At 46.9% G+C, this 22411-nt stretch overlaps 1 protein-coding gene across 1 annotated transcript; it reads left to right on the top strand.

The window, feature by feature from the left end:
- The first annotated feature begins 46 nt into the window (after positions 1–46).
- Positions 47–22332, top strand: LOC141270817 (uncharacterized). The gene is made up of 7 exons (XM_073680923.1): positions 47–122; positions 668–818; positions 948–1127; positions 1210–1333; positions 1417–1514; positions 1713–1803; positions 21962–22332. Exons 1-7 carry the CDS (start codon positions 97–99, stop codon positions 22330–22332), a joined length of 1041 nt encoding a protein of 346 aa, XP_073537024.1. The 5' UTR covers positions 47–96.
- The last annotated feature ends 79 nt before the right edge of the window (positions 22333–22411 follow it).

The raw sequence follows: 22411 nt of genomic DNA on the forward strand, positions 1-22411 counted from the left end.
ACACTGTGCATCCACTGAGGCCCCTGATCATGTGACCCCTGACTCCTCCCCTCCTGTGACCTCATCACAGGTCCTGTACGCACAGAGCAGCCATATATGTGGTGGTGGCTCTGCAGGTGGAGGTATGTGGAGATCCCCCATTACACGGAGACTCTTTTAGGGGGTCTGTGTGGTGTGAACAGTGACGTAATAGCTGTGGACAAAATGCGGCTTAGCTGGTTCCCGTCCACATAAATTGTTTAATGAAATGTTTTTATTTAATGTGATTAAATCTATTTCTTGTGTTCGGCATATTTACATGGTGGACATTTATCAATGCCGCATTTGTGAAAACCCAGAGGTGTAAGCCAGGTTCTCGTTATGTGTTTCTCTTGCGATTAAACCAGGAGACAGGAGTTGTGAAAGGGTCGGGCCGAGAACAAACAACCATCTCATAAAACCATCAAACCACCATCTTGTGAAAAAAGTTTTCAGCTACAGACTCCAAGAAGAAACTGCTTGTTGTCTGTGGCCTAAAATATATAGGTTTTATTACTAGATGTAAAGAAAAAAGCTAAATACTGTAAAATAATAAATCTCCTCATATGTTTCCCTTATTATCTCCAGTAATTGTATTATTACACAGGATTTTTATGATGTTACATCGGCTCATCATCTTCTCATTCAGATCTCTACAATATCAGATCCTCTCAGTGAAGATCTTCTATATTAAGAGAATTTTGCTGATTATCCCATCAAAGATGGATATGGACAGAGACAAGATGGCGGAGAGGATATTACACCTCACCCTAGAGATCCTCTTCCGGCTTACTGGAGAGGTGAGAGATTCTGATGACGTCACATTACATCATTCTTATCTATGGGAATAACAGATGGACAGAACTGGAGAGGTGAGGACTCTGGAAATGTCTGGAGTGAGATTTATTAATGTGTCTCTCCATAACCAGGATTACACAGTAGTGAAGAAGACCTCTAGAGAGCGCTGTGAGGACCCTGTGTCTGAGGGATGGGGAAGACCCCTGAGCCCAATCACAGGGCCTCCACCTCACCCCCTGATACATGAGGACATCAATGACCAGAAGATCCTAGAACTCGCCTACAAGATGATTGAGCTGCTGACTGGAGAGGTGACACTGCTGGGAATGCTGGGACATTATACAGTAACGCTATGAAGGGATCAGGGGATGACGATATCATTGTATGTGTCAGGTTCCTATAAGGTGTCAGGATGTCGCTGTCTATTTCTCCATGGAGGAGTGGGAGTATTTAGAAGGACACAAAGATCTGTACAAGGACGTCATGATGGAGGTTCCCCAGCCCCTCACATCACCAGGTAATAGACAGGACTTAATACACACGGCCTATAATTATCTGTATGTAAAGAATGAATTCAGCCCCTGTATGTGTTTCCTCCAGATCTATCCAGTAAGAGGACAACACCAGAGAGATATCCCCGTCCTCTTCTTCCACAGGACTGTAAACAAGAAGAGCCCAATGTTCCTCAGGATCATCAGGTAGATGGAGAGAAGGTGTCATGAGATCTCCCCTATGATGTGTAGACGGCCGTGAAACTTTTGTGTTGAGTCTTGTTTTATCCACCAGTATTATATGTTTTATACTTGTGTAATGAGGACGGTGGAGATGGCAGGATTAGAGCTGATCATAGATGTGACTTCTCCATCTGTCTGTGACTTTTACAATATTTGTTTCAGGGTGAAGATCTGACCCATATTAATACTACAGAGACATATGTGAGAGGTGATGAGCGGTGTAAAGAGGATATTCCTACAGATAACCGTCCAGGTGAGTAGTAACCACTGAATACAGAGAAGTCATAGATTCTTCTCAGTCACAGGCTGTGGCTGCTTTATCGGTGGTGTAGTCCGGCCGTATCACAATCGTGTGATCACCATTTTGCTTCTAAACCAAAACTTTCTCCTCCACCCAAAGCAAAACTGTTCAAATGACTTTGGGCATTGAAAGTCCTTTCTGTGCTGCTGAATGTCCTCATATGGTCCTTACAAGACCAGTTCCAGTCTTTCTGACCAAACTTTACTTTTATGATCGACAACATTAAATGTGCAGTGAGGCCAAGTGTGAATTTCTGCACAATAACAACAGAGTTTCCCTTTATACTTTTCAATTTCTTTTAAAACTGACTAACTTCAAAGAGGATTGTGATAAGACTTCATAAAAAATAAAAAGGGCAGCACAGTGGCTCAGTGGTTAGCATTGTTGCTTTGCAGCGCTGTGGTCCCGGGTTCAAGTCCCACCAAGGACAAAATCTGCAAGGAGTTTGTATGTTCTCCCTGTGTTTGCGTGGGTTTCCTCCTTGTTCTCCAGTTTCCTCCCCACTCCAAAGACCATACTGATAGGGAATTTAGATTATGAGCCCCATTGGGGACAGCGATGATAATGTCTGTAAAGCGCTGTGGAATATGTTGGCGCTATATAAAAATAAAAATTATTATTATAAAAAACATTACACCTGTGCCATGATATATCTCTAAGCTGTGCATGGCTGATGGCTGTAATATACATTTATTCACGCCTGCAGGAGATGTGTTGGCATGGCTCGAGCCCTGGTTTCATGGAATCACTCCACGTCATAAATTACATTATGTTTTTTATTCTAAGGAATTCAGATTACTGCACAATCTCTCCTGAAATGGGGGCGCTAATACTCTCTCTACTCTTCTGGTCAGGACTCATGGTAGCTCCAATGGTCCAGCTCATGCAATGGTTGAGGCAACTCCAGTTTAGTGTTGGAGCTCTCCCTTCATACATATGTTCTTGTTGAGGATGTTTTTTCTTTATTGTCATTTTGTATGATAGTTTGATTGTGGTGGGATCGGCCTGCCTCAATTATGTGAGTCTGTAACTCCCTCGTTGTCTTTAAAAGAAGGTCTCCATTACGTCTTCCCAATGCCCGAGGGCTAAATTTAAGACACCTCAGCTCTGCAGTATTAGAAAAAGTTCTCTTTGAATGTCTAATATTTCTTCTTGAGGCTATGTGCCCACGTTGCAGAAATGAAGCAGAAAATTTCTGCTTCATTTCTGCAAGTAAAACGCATGCGGAATTCCGCACGCGTTTATCGCGCGATTTCCACATGCGGAATTGCCTTGCGTTTTTTAATGCATTGGAAATGGCAATTCCGCTTGCGGAAACGTAAAAAGAATGAACATGCTGCGGATTTTTGTACGCAGCATAAACGCTGCAGAAAAATCTGCAGCATGTGCATAGAAGTTGCGGAATCCCCTTGGGGACCATGGGGTGCGGATGACCTAGCGTTTCACAAGTGTTTACGCTGCGGAAATTCCGCAGCATAAACGCTTGAAAAACACTACGTGGGCACACAGCCTGAAACTCATCTGACAGAAAATATTGTTCCTTACGATAGTTTAGATTGCCAAGAGCCACCGAGCCCCATACTCTAATTACCCCAGAGAGGTTTCACCACTAGTTACTCATTTTTTACTGATGAAGTGTTGAGTTTGATCATTTCAGTAGATGTGATATTGTCTACAGTCACAGTTTTTGACTACAGTAGTTAGTTCCCCAAATACTCTGATTTAACCCCTTCCTGCAGCCAGTTTTCTGTTCCTAATTAGGCCCCATTTTTCAAATCTGACGTGTGTCACTTTATGTGGTGATAACTTTGGAATTCTTCTCAAATGATAATAGGAAACAAATGGACCTTACAAATTATTTACCAACTTCTCTTGAATCCGACAATCCCCTATATATGGTTGTACACTACTGTCTGGGCACATGGCAGGTTAAGAAGGGAAGGAGCGCCATTTTGCTATTTGAATGCAGATCTTGCTTGAATAGTTTGCAGGCACAATGTATTGGGGGCACTGTTCATGGTCACCTGGCAGTTCAAAAGATGGCCCCCACAAACAGGCTTGGTGCTATCTACTTCATTTTCCAGATCCCACGAATTGCCTTGCTCATCACCCTTTAACCCCTCTACATGGATCTGGACTTACACAGAGACCCCCTAAGCTTGGGCCACAGTGTTATCTAATGTTCTGTGGTGTAAGATGACAAGAAGAATAGTCAGGTAGCCGTGTCAGAACCAGGAGGCAGAGAAAATACAAAATCAGAAGACACGAGTAGTCAGTAAACGGGCCGAGATCACAACAGGAAACAAATACACAAGCTGGGAGCTGAGCACAGAGGACTGAACCAGAGGAGAACAAGGCTGTATCTGGCAGCTTCCGGCAATATGCTTCCAGCTTTAGTAGGGTGTGGTGCTTTCCAATTGGCAGAAGCAGGGAGCAGATTAATCCAGTTGGACAGCACACACCCATACTGCTAGACTGGATAGTACTACAGGTACCAGGCACCCTAATCTTAGTGGCTGGGCAGAGCCTGTGCCGCCCAGAGCTTCTGGTTCTGACGTCTCCTCCATCACCAGCGCAGCCTACAGAATGAATAAGGCTCCTGGTGAGAGAAGCAGACGTCGCTGGAGCAGGTCCCAGAGGAGATGGGACCCACCATTTGCAGAAGCCCTAATGTGACAAAATGGCAGAAAACCAGAGCAGTAGAAATCCCCATAAAGTGACTCCATTTTCGATATTATAACGTCAGCGAATTAACCACTTTACAACCCAAGGTGGTTTCCACTTTAATGACCAGTCCAATTTTTACAATTCTGACCACTGTCAATTTATGAGGTAATTACTCTGGAACGCTTCAACGGATCCCCCTGATTCTGAGATTGTTTTTTCGTGACATATTGTACTTCATGATTGTGGTAAAATTTCTTCGATATCACTTGCGTTTATTTGTGAAAAAAAACGGAAATTTGGCAAAAATTTTGAAAATTTTGCAATTTTCAAAATTTTAACTTTTATGCCCTTAAATCAGAGAGATATGTCACACAAAATTGTTAATAAATAACATTTCCCACATGTGTACTTTACATCAGCACAATTTTGGAACCAAAATTTTTTTTTGTTAGGGAGCTATAAGGGTTAAAAGTTGACCAGCGATTTCTCATTTTTCCAATAAAATTTACAAAACCTATTTTTTTAGGGACCACATCACATTTGAAGTGGCTTTGAGAGGTCTTTATGACAGAAAATACCCAAAAGTGACACCATTCTAAAAACTGCACCCCTCAAGGTGCTCAAAACCACATTCAAGAACTTTATTAACCCTTCAGGTGCTTCACAGGAATTTTTGGGATGTGGAAGAAAAAAATGAACATTTAACTTTTTTCACAAAAATGTTACTTTAGACCCAATTTTTTTTATTTTCGCAGGGGTAACAGGAAAAAATGGACCCCAAAATTTGTTGTGCAATTTCCCCTGGGCACGCAGATACCCCATATGTGGGTAAAAACCACTGTTTGGGCGCACGGCAGGGCTCGGAAGGGAAGGAGCGCCATTTGACTTTTTGATTGTAAAATTTGCTTGAAACTAGACCCCCCAAGGCACCTATCTAGATGCATAGTGAGCACTTGGAACCCTAGGTGCTTCACAAATTGATTGAAAAAGTTTTTTTTTTCCAATTTTTCATTTTTACTAATCAATTTGTGAAGCACCTGAGGGTTCCAAGTGCTCACTATGCATCTAGATAGGTGCCTTGGGGGGTCTAGTTTCCAAAATGGGGTCACTTGTGGGGGAGCTCCACTGTTTAGGCACATCAGGGGCTCTCCAAACGCAACATGGTGTCCTCTAACAAATTGAATGGAAAATCGGCTCAAATTGTTAGCGGACACCATGTTGCGTTTGGAGAGCCCCTGATGTGCCTAAACAGTGGAGCTCCCCCACAAGTGACCCCATTTTGGAAACTAGACCCCCCAAGGCACCTATCTAGATGCATAGTGAGCACTTGGAACCCTCAGGTGCTTCACAAATTGATTCGTAAAAATTAAAAAGTGGAAAAAAAAATACTTTTTCATTTTTACGAATCAATTTGTGAAGCACCTAGGGGTTCCAAGTTCTCACTATGCATCTAGATAGGTGCCTTGGGGAGTCTAGTTTCCAAAATGGGGTCACTTGTGGGGGAGCTCCACTGTTTAGGCACATCAGGAGCTCTCCAAACGCAACATGGTGTCCGCTAACAATTTGAGCCGATTTTCCATTCAATTTGTTAGCGGACACCATGTTTCGTTTGGAGAGCCCCTGATGTGCCTAAACAGTGAAGCTCCCCCACAAGTGACCCCATTTTGGAAACTATACCCCTCAAGGATTTTATTAAGGGGTATAGTGAACATTTTGAACCCAGAAGTACGACACAGAATTTGATAACATTAGGTCATCATATTGAATAAGTTGTCATTACTTTTGAGCGCAAGTGCTCGCTACTTGAGTTTGCATCGGGTACTCAGGTATGCACCATGTATCACGGGTGCTCAAGTGAAATGCTCGAGTCCCCGCCCCCATGTTTCACGGTTATTAGACACCCCAAAAAAAACATGCGGGGATCGCTCGTGCATGGCAGGCAATCACCGCAAGGTTTTTTTGGTTGCGAAGCATATGGGGCAGAGACTCGATCACCCGCGATGCTCAGTGCATACCCGAGCACCCGATGCAAACCCAAGTAGCGAGCACTTGCGCTCAACACTAGTTGCCATATCGTCATCTTTTTTTTTTTTTTTTTTACTTTTGAAAAAAAAAACAACCCCAACCCTAACATTAGCACAACCCCTACCCCAGCCCTAGCATTTATTTTTTACGCCGTTCCTCGTGCGGTATAAGTGATGAGATTACTTTATTCTTCGGGTCGGTGCGATTACAGCGATACCAGAATCATATTGGGTTTTTATGATTCACATCTGTCACACACTAAAAGACACATTTTGTAAAATCTAGTTTTTACATCGCCATATTTTGGCCGACAGAGTCATTTGATGGCTTGTTTTTTGCAGGATGAGTCGACATTTTTATTGGTGCCATTTTCAGGCATGTGACATATTTTGAACGCTTTCTATTCCAGCTTTTGGGAGGCAGAATAAGCAAAAACCTACAATTCAGGAATTGTTTTTTTTTTTTTTTTAATTCTGTTCCGCGTGTGGTAAAATTGATGAGGTAGCTTTATTCTTCTGGTTAGTACGTTTACAGCGTTACCACATTTATATAGTTTTTTATGTTTTGGCGCTTTTACACAATAAAAGCTATTTTATAGAAAAAATTATTTTTTTGCATCGCTTTATTCTGAGAGCTGTAACTTTTAAATTTTTCGGATGATGAAGCTGTATGGCGGCTTGTTTTTTGCGGGACAAGATGACGTTTTCAGCGGTACCATTTTTATTTATATTTGTCTTTTTGATCGCGTGTTATTCCATTTTTTGTTTGGCGGTATGATGATAAAGCATTGTTTTTTGCTCTGTTTTTTTTTTTTTTTTTACCGTGTTCACTGAAGGGGTTAACTAGTGGAAAAGTTTTATAGGCCAGGTCGTTATGGACGTGGCAATACCAAATATGTCTACTTTTAATGTTTGTTTGTTTTTTTTCATAATAATATTTATTGATGGGTACATTATATTTTTATTTTTAGTGGATTATTTATTTATTTATTTTTTTAAATATTTTTACTATTTTTTTTCACTTTCTGGGAGTTTTTACACTTTTTTACTTCGTCCCACTGTGGGACTTTCACTTTTTTTATTCTGATCGCCTGCACAGCATAGGGATGGAGCACCATCCCTGTGCCATGCAGGCAGTCAGCGCTGGACAGGGAGAAGATAGTTTGGAGATGCACTGCGCATGTCCAAACAATCTTACTGCTGTCTGGTGACCCGGATGTTGTCATGACGACATTGGGTCGTCATGGCAACACCCGGGAAGCCGCGGCAGACAGCGCTGGAGGCCGGAAGAGGAGGTGAGTATACCGATCACCTCCCCTTGCCTCCGCAATGCTGCGATCAACTTTGATCGCAGCATTGCGGGGGTTAATGTGCCGGGAGAGGTGCGGGACCGCTCCCTGCACATAGTACCGGGTGTCAGCTGTGACAATCAGCTGACACCTGGCGGCGATCGCGCCCGCACAGCCTGTGTGCGCGCCCGATGACGTACTAATATGGGTCAGGCTCTTAAAGCCCAGGGCACTGACGCGTATTAGTACGTCATGGGCTTTAAAGGGGTTAATAATAATAAATCTTTTTATTTATATAGCGTCAACATATTCCGCAGCGCTTTACAATTCAGAAAATTTACAAACAATATTGGCACTGTCCCCATTGGGGCACACAATCTACTTTCCCTATCAGTATGTCTTTGGAGTGTGGAATCTATAGGAGTAGTGACTATTTTGACTCCACAGTCACTTTCCGGAAATTAGTGTGACACCCCAGGGGTCTGGTTGCCACAGTAACGTAATGTTATGTCTGAGAGCAGGTGGGAGGTCCTTTGGTCAGGGATCCTGTGCATGCCACACCTCCTGCCCAGTCTTGGGAGGGGAAGAACTTCCCCTATATAAACCTGGGGCTGAGGCAGGGTGAGTGAGTAGAAGAAGAGAAGAAGTAGAGACAGCATAGGAAGAAACAGCAGTTACAAGGAGTCAGGGGCTGGCAGCTGCAGAGCTCGCCCTGACTAAGAAGACTTTTTACCGGACCCGGAGTCCGAGGCTGTGGGGGCTAATTTCTACCCAGCAGCAGAATCCGGCGGGCAGGGGATTTCAGGTCCTCTGGCCCAGAAGCCCGAAGGCACGGTCACACGCGTGGGACCAGCACCGCCATCGTGGAGCGGAAGCCATTAGAAGGCCCCGAGTCACCGGCCATACGGGTGAGCACCACACGGTACACTCAGGGACGTGGGCTACTTACATCAGCTTCTAGCAAGGTAGCCAGAAGAGAACAGTCAGTTTGGGAGGCCTACAACTACGCCTGGCCAGGGGAGATCCCATCTGCTCAAGGACTGACCAGGCCCCGTTCGCTAGCAAGTACTCCGGGAGGGTCTATCGTTGTTACCAGTAAAGACCCTGAACTACACCGCACCGTCTCTGAGTGGTTCCTGTTACCCCCATCATCCACGTCGGCTGCCCTGAGGCCATACCCCTCCCGTTGGGGGTTATACTATCCCGCTGCACAATCCCACCATCGGCCTCAGCGGTCTGCCCTGCAGCAGCAGCCCCTGGCTGCACTCAACGGGTGGTGTAGTCATCAACCATTTACTACTAATAGACTGCCGTCCAGTTTGACTCCCTGGGCACGGACCGGGTCACCGCCACGAGACTACAACCCTCAACAGATCCGGCTCCGGGTAAGCTCCCGTCTGCGCAACGCAGCGCGACACAGGCCCAGGGGCGCGTCAACTTTGGCGTAGTCGGCAGGATCTCGTGCCCGCAACCACCGGGTACTGCGTGCCTGAAAAAGAGACTTTTCAAACTTACCAGTGGTGAAGATTCCCGCCATCCGGCGCCATCTTCAGCCTTCTTCCCGCCATCGGTGAAGTTTTCCGCCATCCGGCGCCATCTTCGGCCTTCTTCCCGCCATCCGTGGAGTTTTCCCGCCGTTGGACGCCATCTTGAGGACGCCGCGCGGGAAGAAGAGGGGCGTGGACTCCGAAAGCGCGCGAGAACTGAAGCCCCGCCTCACGTCCGGACGTTGCGTAAGGTCCTGGAAGGAGCCCAGCAGACGCCGACGTCACAGGAGCGCGACGGAAGGTCCTCAACCCTGACGATCCACTGCGGAGCCGCGGCCTACGGAAGAGGATCATCGCAAGGTAGGCCACGGTCCACTAGGGGGGAGGAAGATGTCGGATACGGAGGAGAGCTTCACTACCTCGACCCCCGCCAGCGCCACCGCTGCTGCAGTTATGCCCTTCACCATGCCATATATCCCGGGAGCAGCTTGGCTACCCCAGTACTCAGGGGAGTCACATACCCTGCATGACTTTAGAGAAAAGCTGGATAGCCTCTTCCAGGTGTACCCCCTCACAGAAGAGCAAAAAGTGAGCATCCTGGTGGCCCAACTAACCGGGGCAGCCAAAAGGGAAGTAAAATCTTGGCCACCTGGGAGGAGGACTGTCGCAGAGATACTAACCCGGCTGAGGGACACCTTTCATACCCGCACCTCAGCCGAGATCAAGCTTAGATTCTACGGGTGCAAGCAGCGAGCGCATGAGAGTATAAGGGACTATGCACTAAACCTACAAGAGGCCCTGAGGGCCATAAAGCAGACCGACCCTGATGGGGTGGGAAACGAGGACAGGCTGTTGACTGAACAATTTATAGAGGGTTTATATTGCAATGCCCACCGAACCCAGTTGCGGGCAATGGCCTTACAGGATCCCCATCTGGACTTTGCACAGTTCAAGGACAGAGCTATCCGGGTGCTCCGAGAACCGGCACCGGGTGGCGTTGTGACCCACAGGCGCCCAGCTATCACTTACCACCAGGAGGCGGCGCCCTTGTCGGCAGGGCCTGTGGGAGCTGATGCGCAGGCTTTGGACAATGACGCGGCTCCAGACCTACACCATCAGGTCCAAGAGCTAGCTAAGAGCGTTGCTGCGCTAACCCGAACTGTGCAGTCTTTACAGGTTTCCACCCCAGGGAAGATCCAGCTGGCATCCGGACCGGAGGACATCCCGTGGCGTCGACCAAGGAGGACCCCACCGGCCAGAGGAAGACCCAGTGACCGATACAGCGAGGACGGACGACCCATCTGCCGCCGCTGCAATCAACCCAGACATATGGAAAGGTACTGTTCTTTAAACGGGCACAACCTGGGGTAGAGGGCCAACCCCCAGGAAAAAGATCACCAGGCCCATCGAACTGGCGCGACAGATATGTGGGAGGACGTCCAGTCTTGCCTGTGGTACTGGATGGCATTCCCATGAGTGCCCTACTGGATACCGGGTCACAGGTCACCACCATCCCGTACGTGCTCTTCAAGCAGTACTGGAATGACTCGGATATTACCCGCTACCCTGACGACGACTTGAGTATCATCGCCAGCAATGGCCAGCCCGTGCCACAGATCGGATTTAAAGAGGTGACCCTCAAAATCGGTAGAGTCGAACTGGCCGCACAGGGACTGATCATTGTAGATATTGATAAACATGAGAGTCACCCAAAAATAACTCTAGGAACTAACGTAATTGAAAATTGTCTTGCAGAGGTGATTTTCCTTTTACAGCAGGTTGCCAAGAACGCCAGCTCCGGCGAGCAGCGGGTGCTCCAGAAAGAGATCCGGGCACTGATGCAACGGCAACAAGTGGAACTCTCCGGCGGTGAGATTGGTAGCGTAAGAATGTGTGACCCTTTTCCTATTGCCATGCCCCCAAAAAGTGAAATGATGATTTGGTGCCGGGCAGCTATTGGTCTGAGAGGTAGAGATTACCAGGCAATGGTAGAACCAGTTTACTCAGACAGTAGGCCCACCATTTTGACAGCACGGGGGGTGGTCAATGTACGCCATGGGAGGGTGCCCGTTCGCATAATAAATATCGGGGAGAGGGAAGTGTACCTGCCCCGGTATGCCACGCTAGCCAAATTATATACCACTAATCAAAATTCTATACAATCTGTGGAACCCTTGCCTCCATCTCACCCGGAGGAAGGTAACGGCTCTAAGAAAGACATGGAGGACTGGTGTCAGCAACTACATCTGGGTACTGACTCCACTCCCTCACACCAGAAACAAGGAGTCTATCGGGTGGTTCAAGAGTATGAGAGAGTGTTTAGTAAACACCCGTTAGACTTCGGGCGAGTCAAGGGGGTAGAACACCGCATCCCCACGGGAGATCATCCTCCCATAAAAGAGAGGTATCGACCCGTACCCCCTGCACATTACCAACACGCCAAGGGGATGCTTAGAGACATGAAGGAGGCTGGGGTAATCCGGGATAGCTGTAGCCCCTGGGCAGCCCCACTAGTTTTAGTCAAAAAGAAAGACAACACCATGAGGATGTGTGTAGATTACCGGAAAATCAACCGTATCACACACAAGGATGCGTACCCCTTACCAAGGATAGAGGAGTCATTAGCTGCTTTAAGATCTGCTAACTTCTTCTCTACCTTGGATCTCCTAGCGGGTACTGGCAGGTTCCTGTAGCAGAGGCGGACCGGGAGAAGACCGCATTCACCACCCCGATGGGACTTAGCGAGTTCACCTGCATGCCGTTCGGACTCTGCAACGCCCCAGGAACCTTCCAACGATTAATGGAGTGCTGTCTGGGCCACAGAAACTTCGAGACGGTCCTGTTGTACCTGGACGATGTCATCGTATACTCCAAAACTTATGAGGACCACCTGAAACACCTGGCGGAGGTGTTCGAAGCTCTGGCGAGTTACGGCCTAAAGGTGAAACCCTCCAAGTGTCACCTCCTGAAACCAAAGGTGCAATACCTGGGACACGTGGTGAGCGCTGACGGAGTGGCTCCCGACCCCGATAAGATCACCGCAATTAAGGGATGGCCAAGCCCCTCCAGCGTAAAAGAAGTGCGGCAGTTCCTAGGGTTGGTAGGCTACTACCGAAGGTTTATTCCCGGTTTCACCAAAAAGGCAGCGCCTATGCAGGACCTCCTGATAGGCCAGTCCCGGAAGGCCAAGAACCAGAAGCCGCCCTTCAAGTGGGAAGAGCTAGAAGAAGAGTCCTTCCGCCAGCTGAAGATGGCCCTCACGGGGGATGAAATCTTGGCGTATCCGGACTATAGCCAGCCCTTCATCCTCTACACCGACGCCAGTAACATCGGGCTAGGAGCCGTACTGTCCCAGATTCAGCAGGGGAAAGAACGAGTAATCGCCTATGCCAGCCGAAAACTGCGACCCACCGAAAGGAACCCCGAGAATTACAGCTCATTTAAGCTAGAGTTCCTGGCCGTGGTATGGGCAGTCACCGAGCGCTTTAAGCATTACCTCGCTTCTTCCCGGTTCACCGTATACACGGATAACAACCCGTTGACACACCTGGACACGGCAAGACTCGGTGCCCTGGAGCAGAGGTGGATGGCCCGTCTGTCCAACTACGAGTTCACAATCAAATACCGGGCAGGACGCTCCAATACTAACGCGGACGCCCTGTCCAGGATGCCCAACCTGCCGGACGAAGGAGAAGATCCGGAGGGACTGGAAGAAGTTGAACTCCCTGCGTTCCACCGTCATGGGACTATCCAGTATTCCCACCGGGTAAGGAGTAAGCAGGCTGCTACGTTGAACCCCTTACCCCACTACAACTGGGCGGAAACGCAAGACAGCGACCCTGCCGTCCGACTGGTGAAGGAGATGCTGACTCGGCCGGAGGCTCGCCTTGAACCAGACGCTCCGGAGGAAGCCAAACAACTATGGGCGGAGAAGAGTCGACTATTCCTTTACAAGGGGAAGTTGTGCCGCAGAATGGTCAACTCCCGGACGCATGAACTACTCTGGCAAGTAGTGGTGCCACGAAGAGACGCAGCCATGGTGATGGAGGCGTACCACGACGGAGCTGGACACTTCGGGTGGAAAAAGCTGGAGTTCCTGCTGCGCGAGCGGTTCCACTGGGTAGGCATGAGGGGAACCATCGAGAAGTGGTGCAGAGACTGTGGCCCGTGCAATCTGAGAAGGAAGGACCGGGCCAACCAGAAGACTCCCCTGCAGTCCATCGTCACCCGGCAACCGTTGGAACTGGTAGCCTTGGATCACGTAAAACTGACCCCAAGCAGAAGTGGCTACGTCTACGCGTTAACCATCGTGGATCATTACTCCCGGTTCTTGGTTGTCGTCCCCGTCAAGGACTTAACGGCTCAAACGGCAGCTAGAGCCTTCCAGCAGCACTTCTGCCGTCCACACGGGTACCCGGACCAAGTGCTGACGGACCAGGGACCTGCCTTTGAAGCGGAGGTCTTCCAGGAATTCTGCAATCTGTATGGCTGCCGGAAGATAAGGACGACACCCTACCATCCGCAAACTAATGGACTTTGTGAAAAAATGAACCAGGTGGTAATGGATCTTCTAAAAACGTTGCCCCTGGAAGAACGCAGTCTGTGGCCTGAGAAGTTGCCCGATCTGGTGGACCTATACAACCACATCCCGGTAGGTTCCACCAACTGTACCCCGGCTTACCTAATGAGGGCGAGACCTGGTAAGTTACCTGTTGACCTGGAAATGGGAGTCCTGACACCTGAGGACACTTCACCAGAAACAGACTGGGACACAGAGAGGCAGCAGCAGTACCGGAGAGTACAGGAGAGCGTGGAGCGAAGTCTCTGTCAGGCTAGGGAAAGACAAGAGAAGACTTACAACCAGTATGCTCCCGCTGTTCCCCTGGTACCCGGAGAGCAGGTCTTGAAGAGGAAGAGACGGCTCCACAAGTTGGACGACCAGTGGGAGAAGGACCCGTACACCGTACTGCCCTCAAGCCACGAGAACCCGAAGGTCTGTACCATCAGTAAAGACGGAGGGGAAACCACAGCCATTGTATCCCGGGACCACCTGAAGAAGTGTCCCGAACAACTGAGGAACCCTGAAGAGGAACAAGAAGACCATCGACCCGTGGAAGAAAGGGAAGATATGGTTAGTACCGTGCTCGGGGACTTCCCTCGGTCTTGGACTCAAGTCAATGGTGCAGTTGTGGTACCCGTACTCACCTTCCTCCAACCATCATCCCAAGAACCTACGGAGCAACGGGTAGAGCTGGAAGAACAGCCGGTCCAGGAGGCAGAAGACTCCACACAAGCAGAACAGGAGAATCAACCCTCTGCTTATAGTGAGCCTGCCGTACCCCTAGTGAGACAAAGAGCCGGTAGACAGCTGCCCAGTTTACCCTTGACAGCTCCTACACCCTGTAGTTCAGGGCCAGACAGTCAGCTCCGTAGGTCCACTAGGGCCACTAGAGGCCAGTTACCCGCACGTTGGAGGATCTAAATGTTTAAGCTATTTTATATGTTTACCTGTCTATAGTTGCTTGTGTGTAATTTTGTGTTTCTAGTTGTTTTTAGGAATCCTTGGTGGATTTACCGGGAATCCTTGTATATAGTTGGAGCGTAACCCAGGATGGACTAAAGACTGTCAAGGACTCGGGGTAGAACAGACCCCTACCTGGTTACGTCTCCCTGTGTTGGTGAAATGGACACCTTGCTTTCTTCAGAGACTGCACCCGGTTGCGGACACGCCGTAACCATCTTTATATGTTTTCTTATTGTATTATTAATGTTTTTACCTTGTTATGTTTTTCTAAATGTGTTTAGTCCCGGAGTACTAAATTTTACTAGGGGGGAATGTGACACCCCAGGGGTCTGGTTGCCACAGTAACGTAATGTTATGTCTGAGAGCAGGTGGGAGGTCCTTTGGTCAGGGATCCTGTGCATGCCACACCTCCTGCCCAGTCTTGGGAGGGGAAGAACTTCCCCTATATAAACCTGGGGCTGAGGCAGGGTGAGTGAGTAGAAGAAGAGAAGAAGTAGAGACAGCATAGGAAGAAACAGCAGTTACAAGGAGTCAGGGGCTGGCAGCTGCAGAGCTCGCCCTGACTAAGAAGACTTTTTACCGGACCCGGAGTCCGAGGCTGTGGGGGCTAATTTCTACCCAGCAGCAGAATCCGGCGGGCAGGGGATTTCAGGTCCTCTGGCCCAGAAGCCCGAAGGCACGGTCACACGCGTGGGACCAGCACCGCCATCGTGGAGCGGAAGCCATTAGAAGGCCCCGAGTCACCGGCCATACGGGTGAGCACCACACGGTACACTCAGGGACGTGGGCTACTTACATCAGCTTCTAGCAAGGTAGCCAGAAGAGAACAGTCAGTTTGGGAGGCCTACAACTACGCCTGGCCAGGGGAGATCCCATCTGCTCAAGGACTGACCAGGCCCCGTTCGCTAGCAAGTACTCCGGGAGGGTCTATCGTTGTTACCAGTAAAGACCCTGAACTACACCGCACCGTCTCTGAGTGGTTCCTGTTACCCCCATCATCCACGTCGGCTGCCCTGAGGCCATACCCCTCCCGTTGGGGGTTATACTATCCCGCTGCACAATCCCACAATCGGCCTCAGCGGTCTGCCCTGCAGCAGCAGCCCCTGGCTGCACTCAACGGGTGGCGTAGTCATCAACCATTTACTACTAATAGACTGCCGTCCAGTTTGACTCCCTGGGCACGGACCGGGTCACCGCCACGAGACTACAACCCTCAACAGATCCGGCTCCGGGTAAGCTCCCGTCTGCGCAACGCAGCGCGACACAGGCCCAGGGGCGCGTCATTAGCATGCAGTGGATGTTGGAGAGTGAAAAGTGCAAATATGACATTTTATTACCCAACACATAGTGCCCAGATTGTGCTCCAGGAGACACACACACATCTTAAATTATAGTGGCATGTAAAAGTTTAGGTACCCCTGGTCAAAATTACTGTTATTGTGATCAGTTAAGCAAGTTGAAGATGAAGTGATCTCTAAAAGACCTAAAGTTAAAGATGACACATTTCCTTTGTATTTTAGGCAATATATGTATGTGTGTATATATGTATACATACAGTACAGACCAAAAGTTTGGACACATCTTCTCATTTAAAGATTTTTCTGTATTTTCATGACTATGAAAATTGTACATTCACACTGAAGGCATCAAAACTATGAATTAACACATGTGGAATTATATAATTAACAAAAAAGTGTGAAACAACTGAAAATATGTCTTATATTCTAGGTTCTTCAAAGTAGCCACCTTTTGCTTTGATGACTGCTTTGCACACTCTTGGCATTCTTTTGATGAGCTTCATAAATATTAATACGGACATGAATTTATGATTAGGCTGCGTGCCCACTATGCGTTTTTAAGCGTTTTGCCGCGAAATTTCCGCAGAAAAAACACTTAACCGCTTCCCGACCGCCCACTGTACATAAATTTCGGCGCTGCCTGGGCTTTGAACAGCGCCGACGTTTATGAACGGTCGGCGGTCCCGCAGCTCTCAGGGCCCCCAGGGTCCTGCAAGTGCTGCGGTTGCGGTTCAGAGCGACAGCTCTGACAGGGGACATCATCGGGACCTGATTGGATCAGGTCCCAATGATGTTAACCCTTTCCTGTCTTCTATATTCCACGATCTATAGTGATCGCGGCATATAGAAGATAGTGAGAGGAGAGGAGGTCGTCCACTTATCTCTCCGACGGCCCCCTGATGCCTTCCAGGACCTGCCGTTGTTATGGCAGCTGGAGGTCACATGACCACCTCCAGATCTGCCATATATGGTGTCCAGCAGGAGACAGACAGTGTGAAATTGTCAGCAAAGTTCTCATGCAATGTAATACATGTCTATTACATTGCAAGAGAACAGTGATTAGAAAAATAAAAATTAATGTCCCATACAGGGACTAAGTAAAAATGTAAAAAAAAGTCTAAAAAATGTTTTCAAACTGTTAAAAAAAATCACAAAATAAATAAAAATAAATAGATAAAATATTAAACCAATAAATCCTTATATTTATGCAAAAACAAAAAGAGTACACATATTTGGTATCGCCGTGTCTGAAACAACCTGATCTATAAAACTGTCACACTAATTAACTCCTTCTGTGCGCACTGTAATAAAAATAAATTAAAAACGGAGCAAAAAACTATGCTTTTTCATGATATCGCCAAACAAAAAGTGGAAAAAAATGCGATCAAAATGGAAATAAAAATGGTACCGCTGAAAACGTCATCTTGTTCCGCAAAAAAAAGCCGCCATACAGCTTCATCAGCCAAAAAATAAAAAAGTTATAGCTCTCAGAATAAAGCGATGCAAAAAAAAAATGTTTCTAGAAAATTGTTTTATTGTGTAAAAGCGCCAAAACATAAAAAAATATACAGTAATTGTAGTATCGCTGTAAACGTACTGACCCGAAGAATAACGCTGCCTGATCACTTTTACCACACGCAGTACGGCATAAAAAAAACCCTCAAAAAACAATTCCTGAATTGTTGGTTTTTGTTAATTTTACCTCCCAAAAAACGGAATAGAAAGCGATCAAAAAATGTCACGTACCCAAAAATGGTACCAATAAAAATGTCAACTCGTCCCGCAAAAAACAAGCCAGCACATGACTCTGTCGGCCGAAATATGGAAAATTTATAGCTCTCAAAATATGGCGATGGGAAAATTAGATTTTGCAAAAAATGCGTCTTTTAGTGTGTGACAGCTGTCAATCATAAAAACCCGATATAAATCTGGTATGTCTGTAATTGCACTAACCCGAAGAATAAAGTAATCTCATCACTTATACTGCATGAGAAACGGCGTAAAAAATAAAGAAAACCAATTCTTCACCTGCTACTGATTTGTTTATTATGTCTCCCAAAGATCGCAGTAAGGCTCTGCTCACATTTATCCTGCGCTCTGCGCTGAGCACTTACACCAGAGTTTCCGTGTAAATCTCAGACGGAACCCATGACGGAAGATTCCCTGTAATGAGGCAGATATAGGCCACTGTGGATGCCGTCTGGCCTGTGATCCCACGGTGTCATTTTTTTTAGGCGTGCATAAAAGTGCGGTTGGCCACAGTTTTGTGCACTTCTGAAAAAAAGGACACCGCTAAACAGAGGCCAGACGGAGTCCAGAGTAACTCTGCTGCCTCATTATAGTGAATGGATCCTGCAGGGGTTTCATCTGAATTACATCACTTGGAAATTTAGATGGAAACCCCGATGTAAGTGCTCAGCCTAGAGCGCCGGATAAATGTTACGTAAAATGTTCCCAATAAAAGCTTCAACTCGGTCCTCAAAAAAAGCTAGTCCCCACTCAGGTCCGTCATCTGTTAAAAATATAAGGAACTTCCAAGTTACTGGTAGCAGAAAGGCTCTGGAAAAGCGAAATGGCCCTTGCCCCCCTAAAGAAATTCAGAAAATTTTGTGCTCCCAAATCCAAATGCCTATTCTACAATAATTTGTTCTCCAATTGTCAAATAGCGCCTCGTCCCCCCCAGATCTCGCCGTATGGCTAAGTGGTACGATACAGCCACATATGGGGTATTGCCACTTTTAGAAGAATTGTGTGACACATTTCGGCACCATTTTTACCCATTGCCCTGTGTGAAAATGTAAAATCTGAGGGTAAAACATTTTTTTGTGGTAAAAATATAATTATGTTTTCTTCACTGCCCAATGGTATCGCGGTGGTGTGAAGGACCTGCCACGACGTCATTTAGTCATGTGACAGGTCACGTGACCTGTCACATGACTCAATGACGTCACCACAGGTCCTTCTCACCACCGCGACCCATACAATAGACCAGACGGAGCGGAGAAAACACCGGGGGACATCGGAAGGTAAGTATAATCTTTATTTTTAATTTTTTACCATTCTTATTCTTTTTTTTTAACTATTTACTTGGTCACACTATATAAATCCATGCCGGTTGCATGGATTTATATAGTGTGACCAAGTTGTCAAGCACTTTCCAAGTGATGCTAAAATCGCCTGGAAAGCGCTTGTCAATCCGCATGCGGAAACGCATGCAAAAACTTTTCACAAACGCTTCTACCTGGCAGGAAAAGTACATGTAAAAACCGCATTCGTTTTTCCTGCCAGGGTGAAGCGAAAAAAATTTGCAGCATTTCTGCATCGTGGGCACTTAGCCTTAGGTAAACAACATTTCTATATATGGGGCAGGTGGTATTGTGCCATTCTTCTTTTTTTTTTACTTATTTTTTATACATTTTTTTTTATATTTTTTTTTATTTTTATATAAACAGGATCAATGTTATATTAAAATACATTCCTATTTTTTGTGTCCTAATTTATTACCAAATGGCGTGCAGGAACATACTTCCTTTTATATCCACATTATATTTCACTAAGCTGTGTGTTAGAGTGGTTTATTGTCCAATTGTTTGGAAAAATGCTATTTGTTTGGAAATGAACTCACTGATAAGTGTTGAAAATGTTCCCAAATCCCGCATTGTGTCTGCAACCCACTCATCCACCCGATAAGGGGAAGTAGCTTCAGAAACTGAGGAGTGTTACCTGCCAAATTAATGTTAGAACCTTTTGGAGGATCCTCCATGGTATATCAAGGTGGCAGCAGACCGCTATCAAGTATTAATACAGATTATATATTATCCTGGAGTTGTGCCTGTATGCATAACCCCATAAGGTGAGCAACATTCCTCATCTGCTACCAATTATGACACAATCTAATACTATGCTTAGTAGGTTAGGTAACACCCTGCAGCAATTGTCCAACAGTAATCTGGAAGCATTGATGGATTCCATTTTCCTTGATATCTTTTCTCCATAGCCGCAGTATTTTAGTGGAATCTATCACTCGTCGCTCACTGCTCCGCAGTTTGGTGGAAAAGAAGTTTAGATGCAAATGTATAATCTTTAATGACTTGTTACAGCCAAGATTCTTATATGTTTTGAGGCGATTTTCCACCAACTCTTCATAGTTATTTACTCTTGAGTTTCCCCAAAAAGTTGTTACCACTGATGTGAATGCTACCCATGGAGCCTTTTCCTTGCACTGCAACAAACAGGGAAACTCCTCATCTTGAAGAAGCTTACAAATCTGAGGTCCAATAAAGACTCCTATCTTTTCTTTTGCTTCACTTAACCTTGTAAATTTGTCAATGAGATACTTGAATGTTTTTACATTTTTATCCATTGCCTTTACATTGTTCTTCATTAGGCCCAATGTGATATGCAATGGTGGTAAAAAAATCTTAGGTGGGTCAACAACCTCTGGATGCAGGACATTTTTACTCCCTGGCTGAAGTGAATGTCTGGGAGGCCAGTCTCTGTTATAGTAGTGATATTCTCTTGCAAGACTATCCCATTCACACAGAAAGCAGCAGTACTTTGTTTATCCACCTTGGAGACCAAGTAAAAGGAGAACCACCTTGACGGCATGTGAGAATAAGGAGATGGAGGAGGTCCTGCAGAACATCTAGCTATGTATCTGATATAGGACCTGGATATCATCCTGAAAATTGCCATTCATCTACCGGATATCTTGTTTAGTGTGTAGGTACTTTGCTGCGGGGGATAAAAATGACAAGGAAAAGCTACAGAAAGATGGTGGGAGAAGCAGGCTCTCAGCTCCAAGATGACACCATGGTTAAGGTAATCTGGAGACAGATTGAGCAGGGGAGATGAGGAGGAGGGAAGTGGTGGTCAGGCTGGAGCAATTTGCCCCCACAGAAACACAGGTCTCAGCAGGTGACAATGATCTTCTTATAGCAGCTACCCCATAGCTGTGCATGGGCTCCGGAGCAGAGGAGTCGGGTGAGGAGGATATGGGAGAGGCAGCCACATTAATGAAGGGGCGAAAAGACAGAAAAACTGCATGTGGCACAACATTCTCTGCCCCACAGCCTAAAGGCACCGTCACACTAAGTGAGATCGCTAGCGAGATCGCTGCTGAGTCACAAGTTCTGTGACGCAACTGCGACCTCAGTAGCGATCTCGCTTAGTGTGACACGTAGCAGCGACCAGGCCCCTGCTGTGAAATCGCTGGTCGTGTCGGAAAGGTCTGGACCTTTTTTTGATCGTTGAAATCCCGCTGGGTAGCATGCATCGGTGCGTTTGACACCTTACCAACGACCTAGTAAGCGACTCAGAATTGAGACACATAGGCGTGCATTTGCGTTGCCTTTTCCGCACCCCTCAACTCCGATTGGTGGTCGCTACTGCGTTCTGATTGGGCGGCCTTGTCTTAAACAGAAGGGAACATAGTAGCGCTTCCGTCCTTTGTTCCTGACTGCGTGGTGGATTGCAGATTGTAGTAGAGTTCTCTGGGCTGCGCTCCACATCGATTCTTCAACGGTTCTTCTGACATCTATCTCTGTGCACGATAGGTATCGTTTGGGGTCTCAAATGCGTTCCCATTACCTTCTTAATTTATAGGACACCTACTAATTATCTGCTATCATTGCTCTGGAGGGATGGAGGGCTTGGCTTCTATCTGTGTACATATGCTTTTGCATGGGCAGCCACTTTAGGGGGTCTCGTGTGCGCACACCCGTACAGCATGTTTTCTGGCATGCGCGCTAACGGAATGGAATGCATTTATTGCTTTATTTTTTTTTAAACTTTTCTCATGTTTTCATTTTATATTTTTCAGTTTGCAGCATCATGAACAATGTGCAGTGTGCTGTTGTGTCTGCTGCATTGCTGGTTGAGGAAGCTCAGCGTCAAGATGAGGCACGGATGGTGGCCAGGAAACGGGCAAATCCATGGGGGGATGCAGAGGTGCGCTACCTGATAGCAGAGCTGGATGCCAGGGACTATGAGTGCCATGAGCACCCAGGACATCCAGTGCTCCATAAGCAGGCGGTGCTGTGGAGGATAAGTCGGGGCCTGGCCCAAAGATTTGGGGTTCAGCGCTCCACTACCCAGATCCGAAAGAAGCTGGCGGATCTGAGGTTCAGATCTAGTGACCGCATCACCAGCATCCGGTCACAGACCCTGCCCCATCGTGGTGAGTGGTGTTAACATAGGTTAGCACAGTATATGGCAGCACATTGGTTACAACTGTAATTACAGTTCAGTACCTCAGGTATGTAATAAGTTA

The sequence above is a fragment of the Phyllobates terribilis genome, unplaced genomic scaffold (genome assembly GCF_046119375.1).
Source record: "Phyllobates terribilis strain yellow unplaced genomic scaffold, ASM4611937v1 Scaffold_5__5_contigs__length_657084704, whole genome shotgun sequence".
NCBI classification, from domain to species: Eukaryota; Metazoa; Chordata; class Amphibia; order Anura; family Dendrobatidae; genus Phyllobates; species Phyllobates terribilis.

Coding starts and splice junctions, on each gene's coding strand:
- LOC141270817 (XM_073680923.1), top strand. CDS start 97: ATGTGGTGGTGGCTCTGCAGGTGGAG. Junction 1,128..1,209: donor TTGAGCTGCTGACTGGAGAG/GTGACACTGCTG, acceptor TGTATGTGTCAG/GTTCCTATAAGGTGTCAGGA. Junction 1,804..21,961: donor TCCTACAGATAACCGTCCAG/GTGAGTAGTAAC, acceptor TATATTTTTCAG/TTTGCAGCATCATGAACAAT.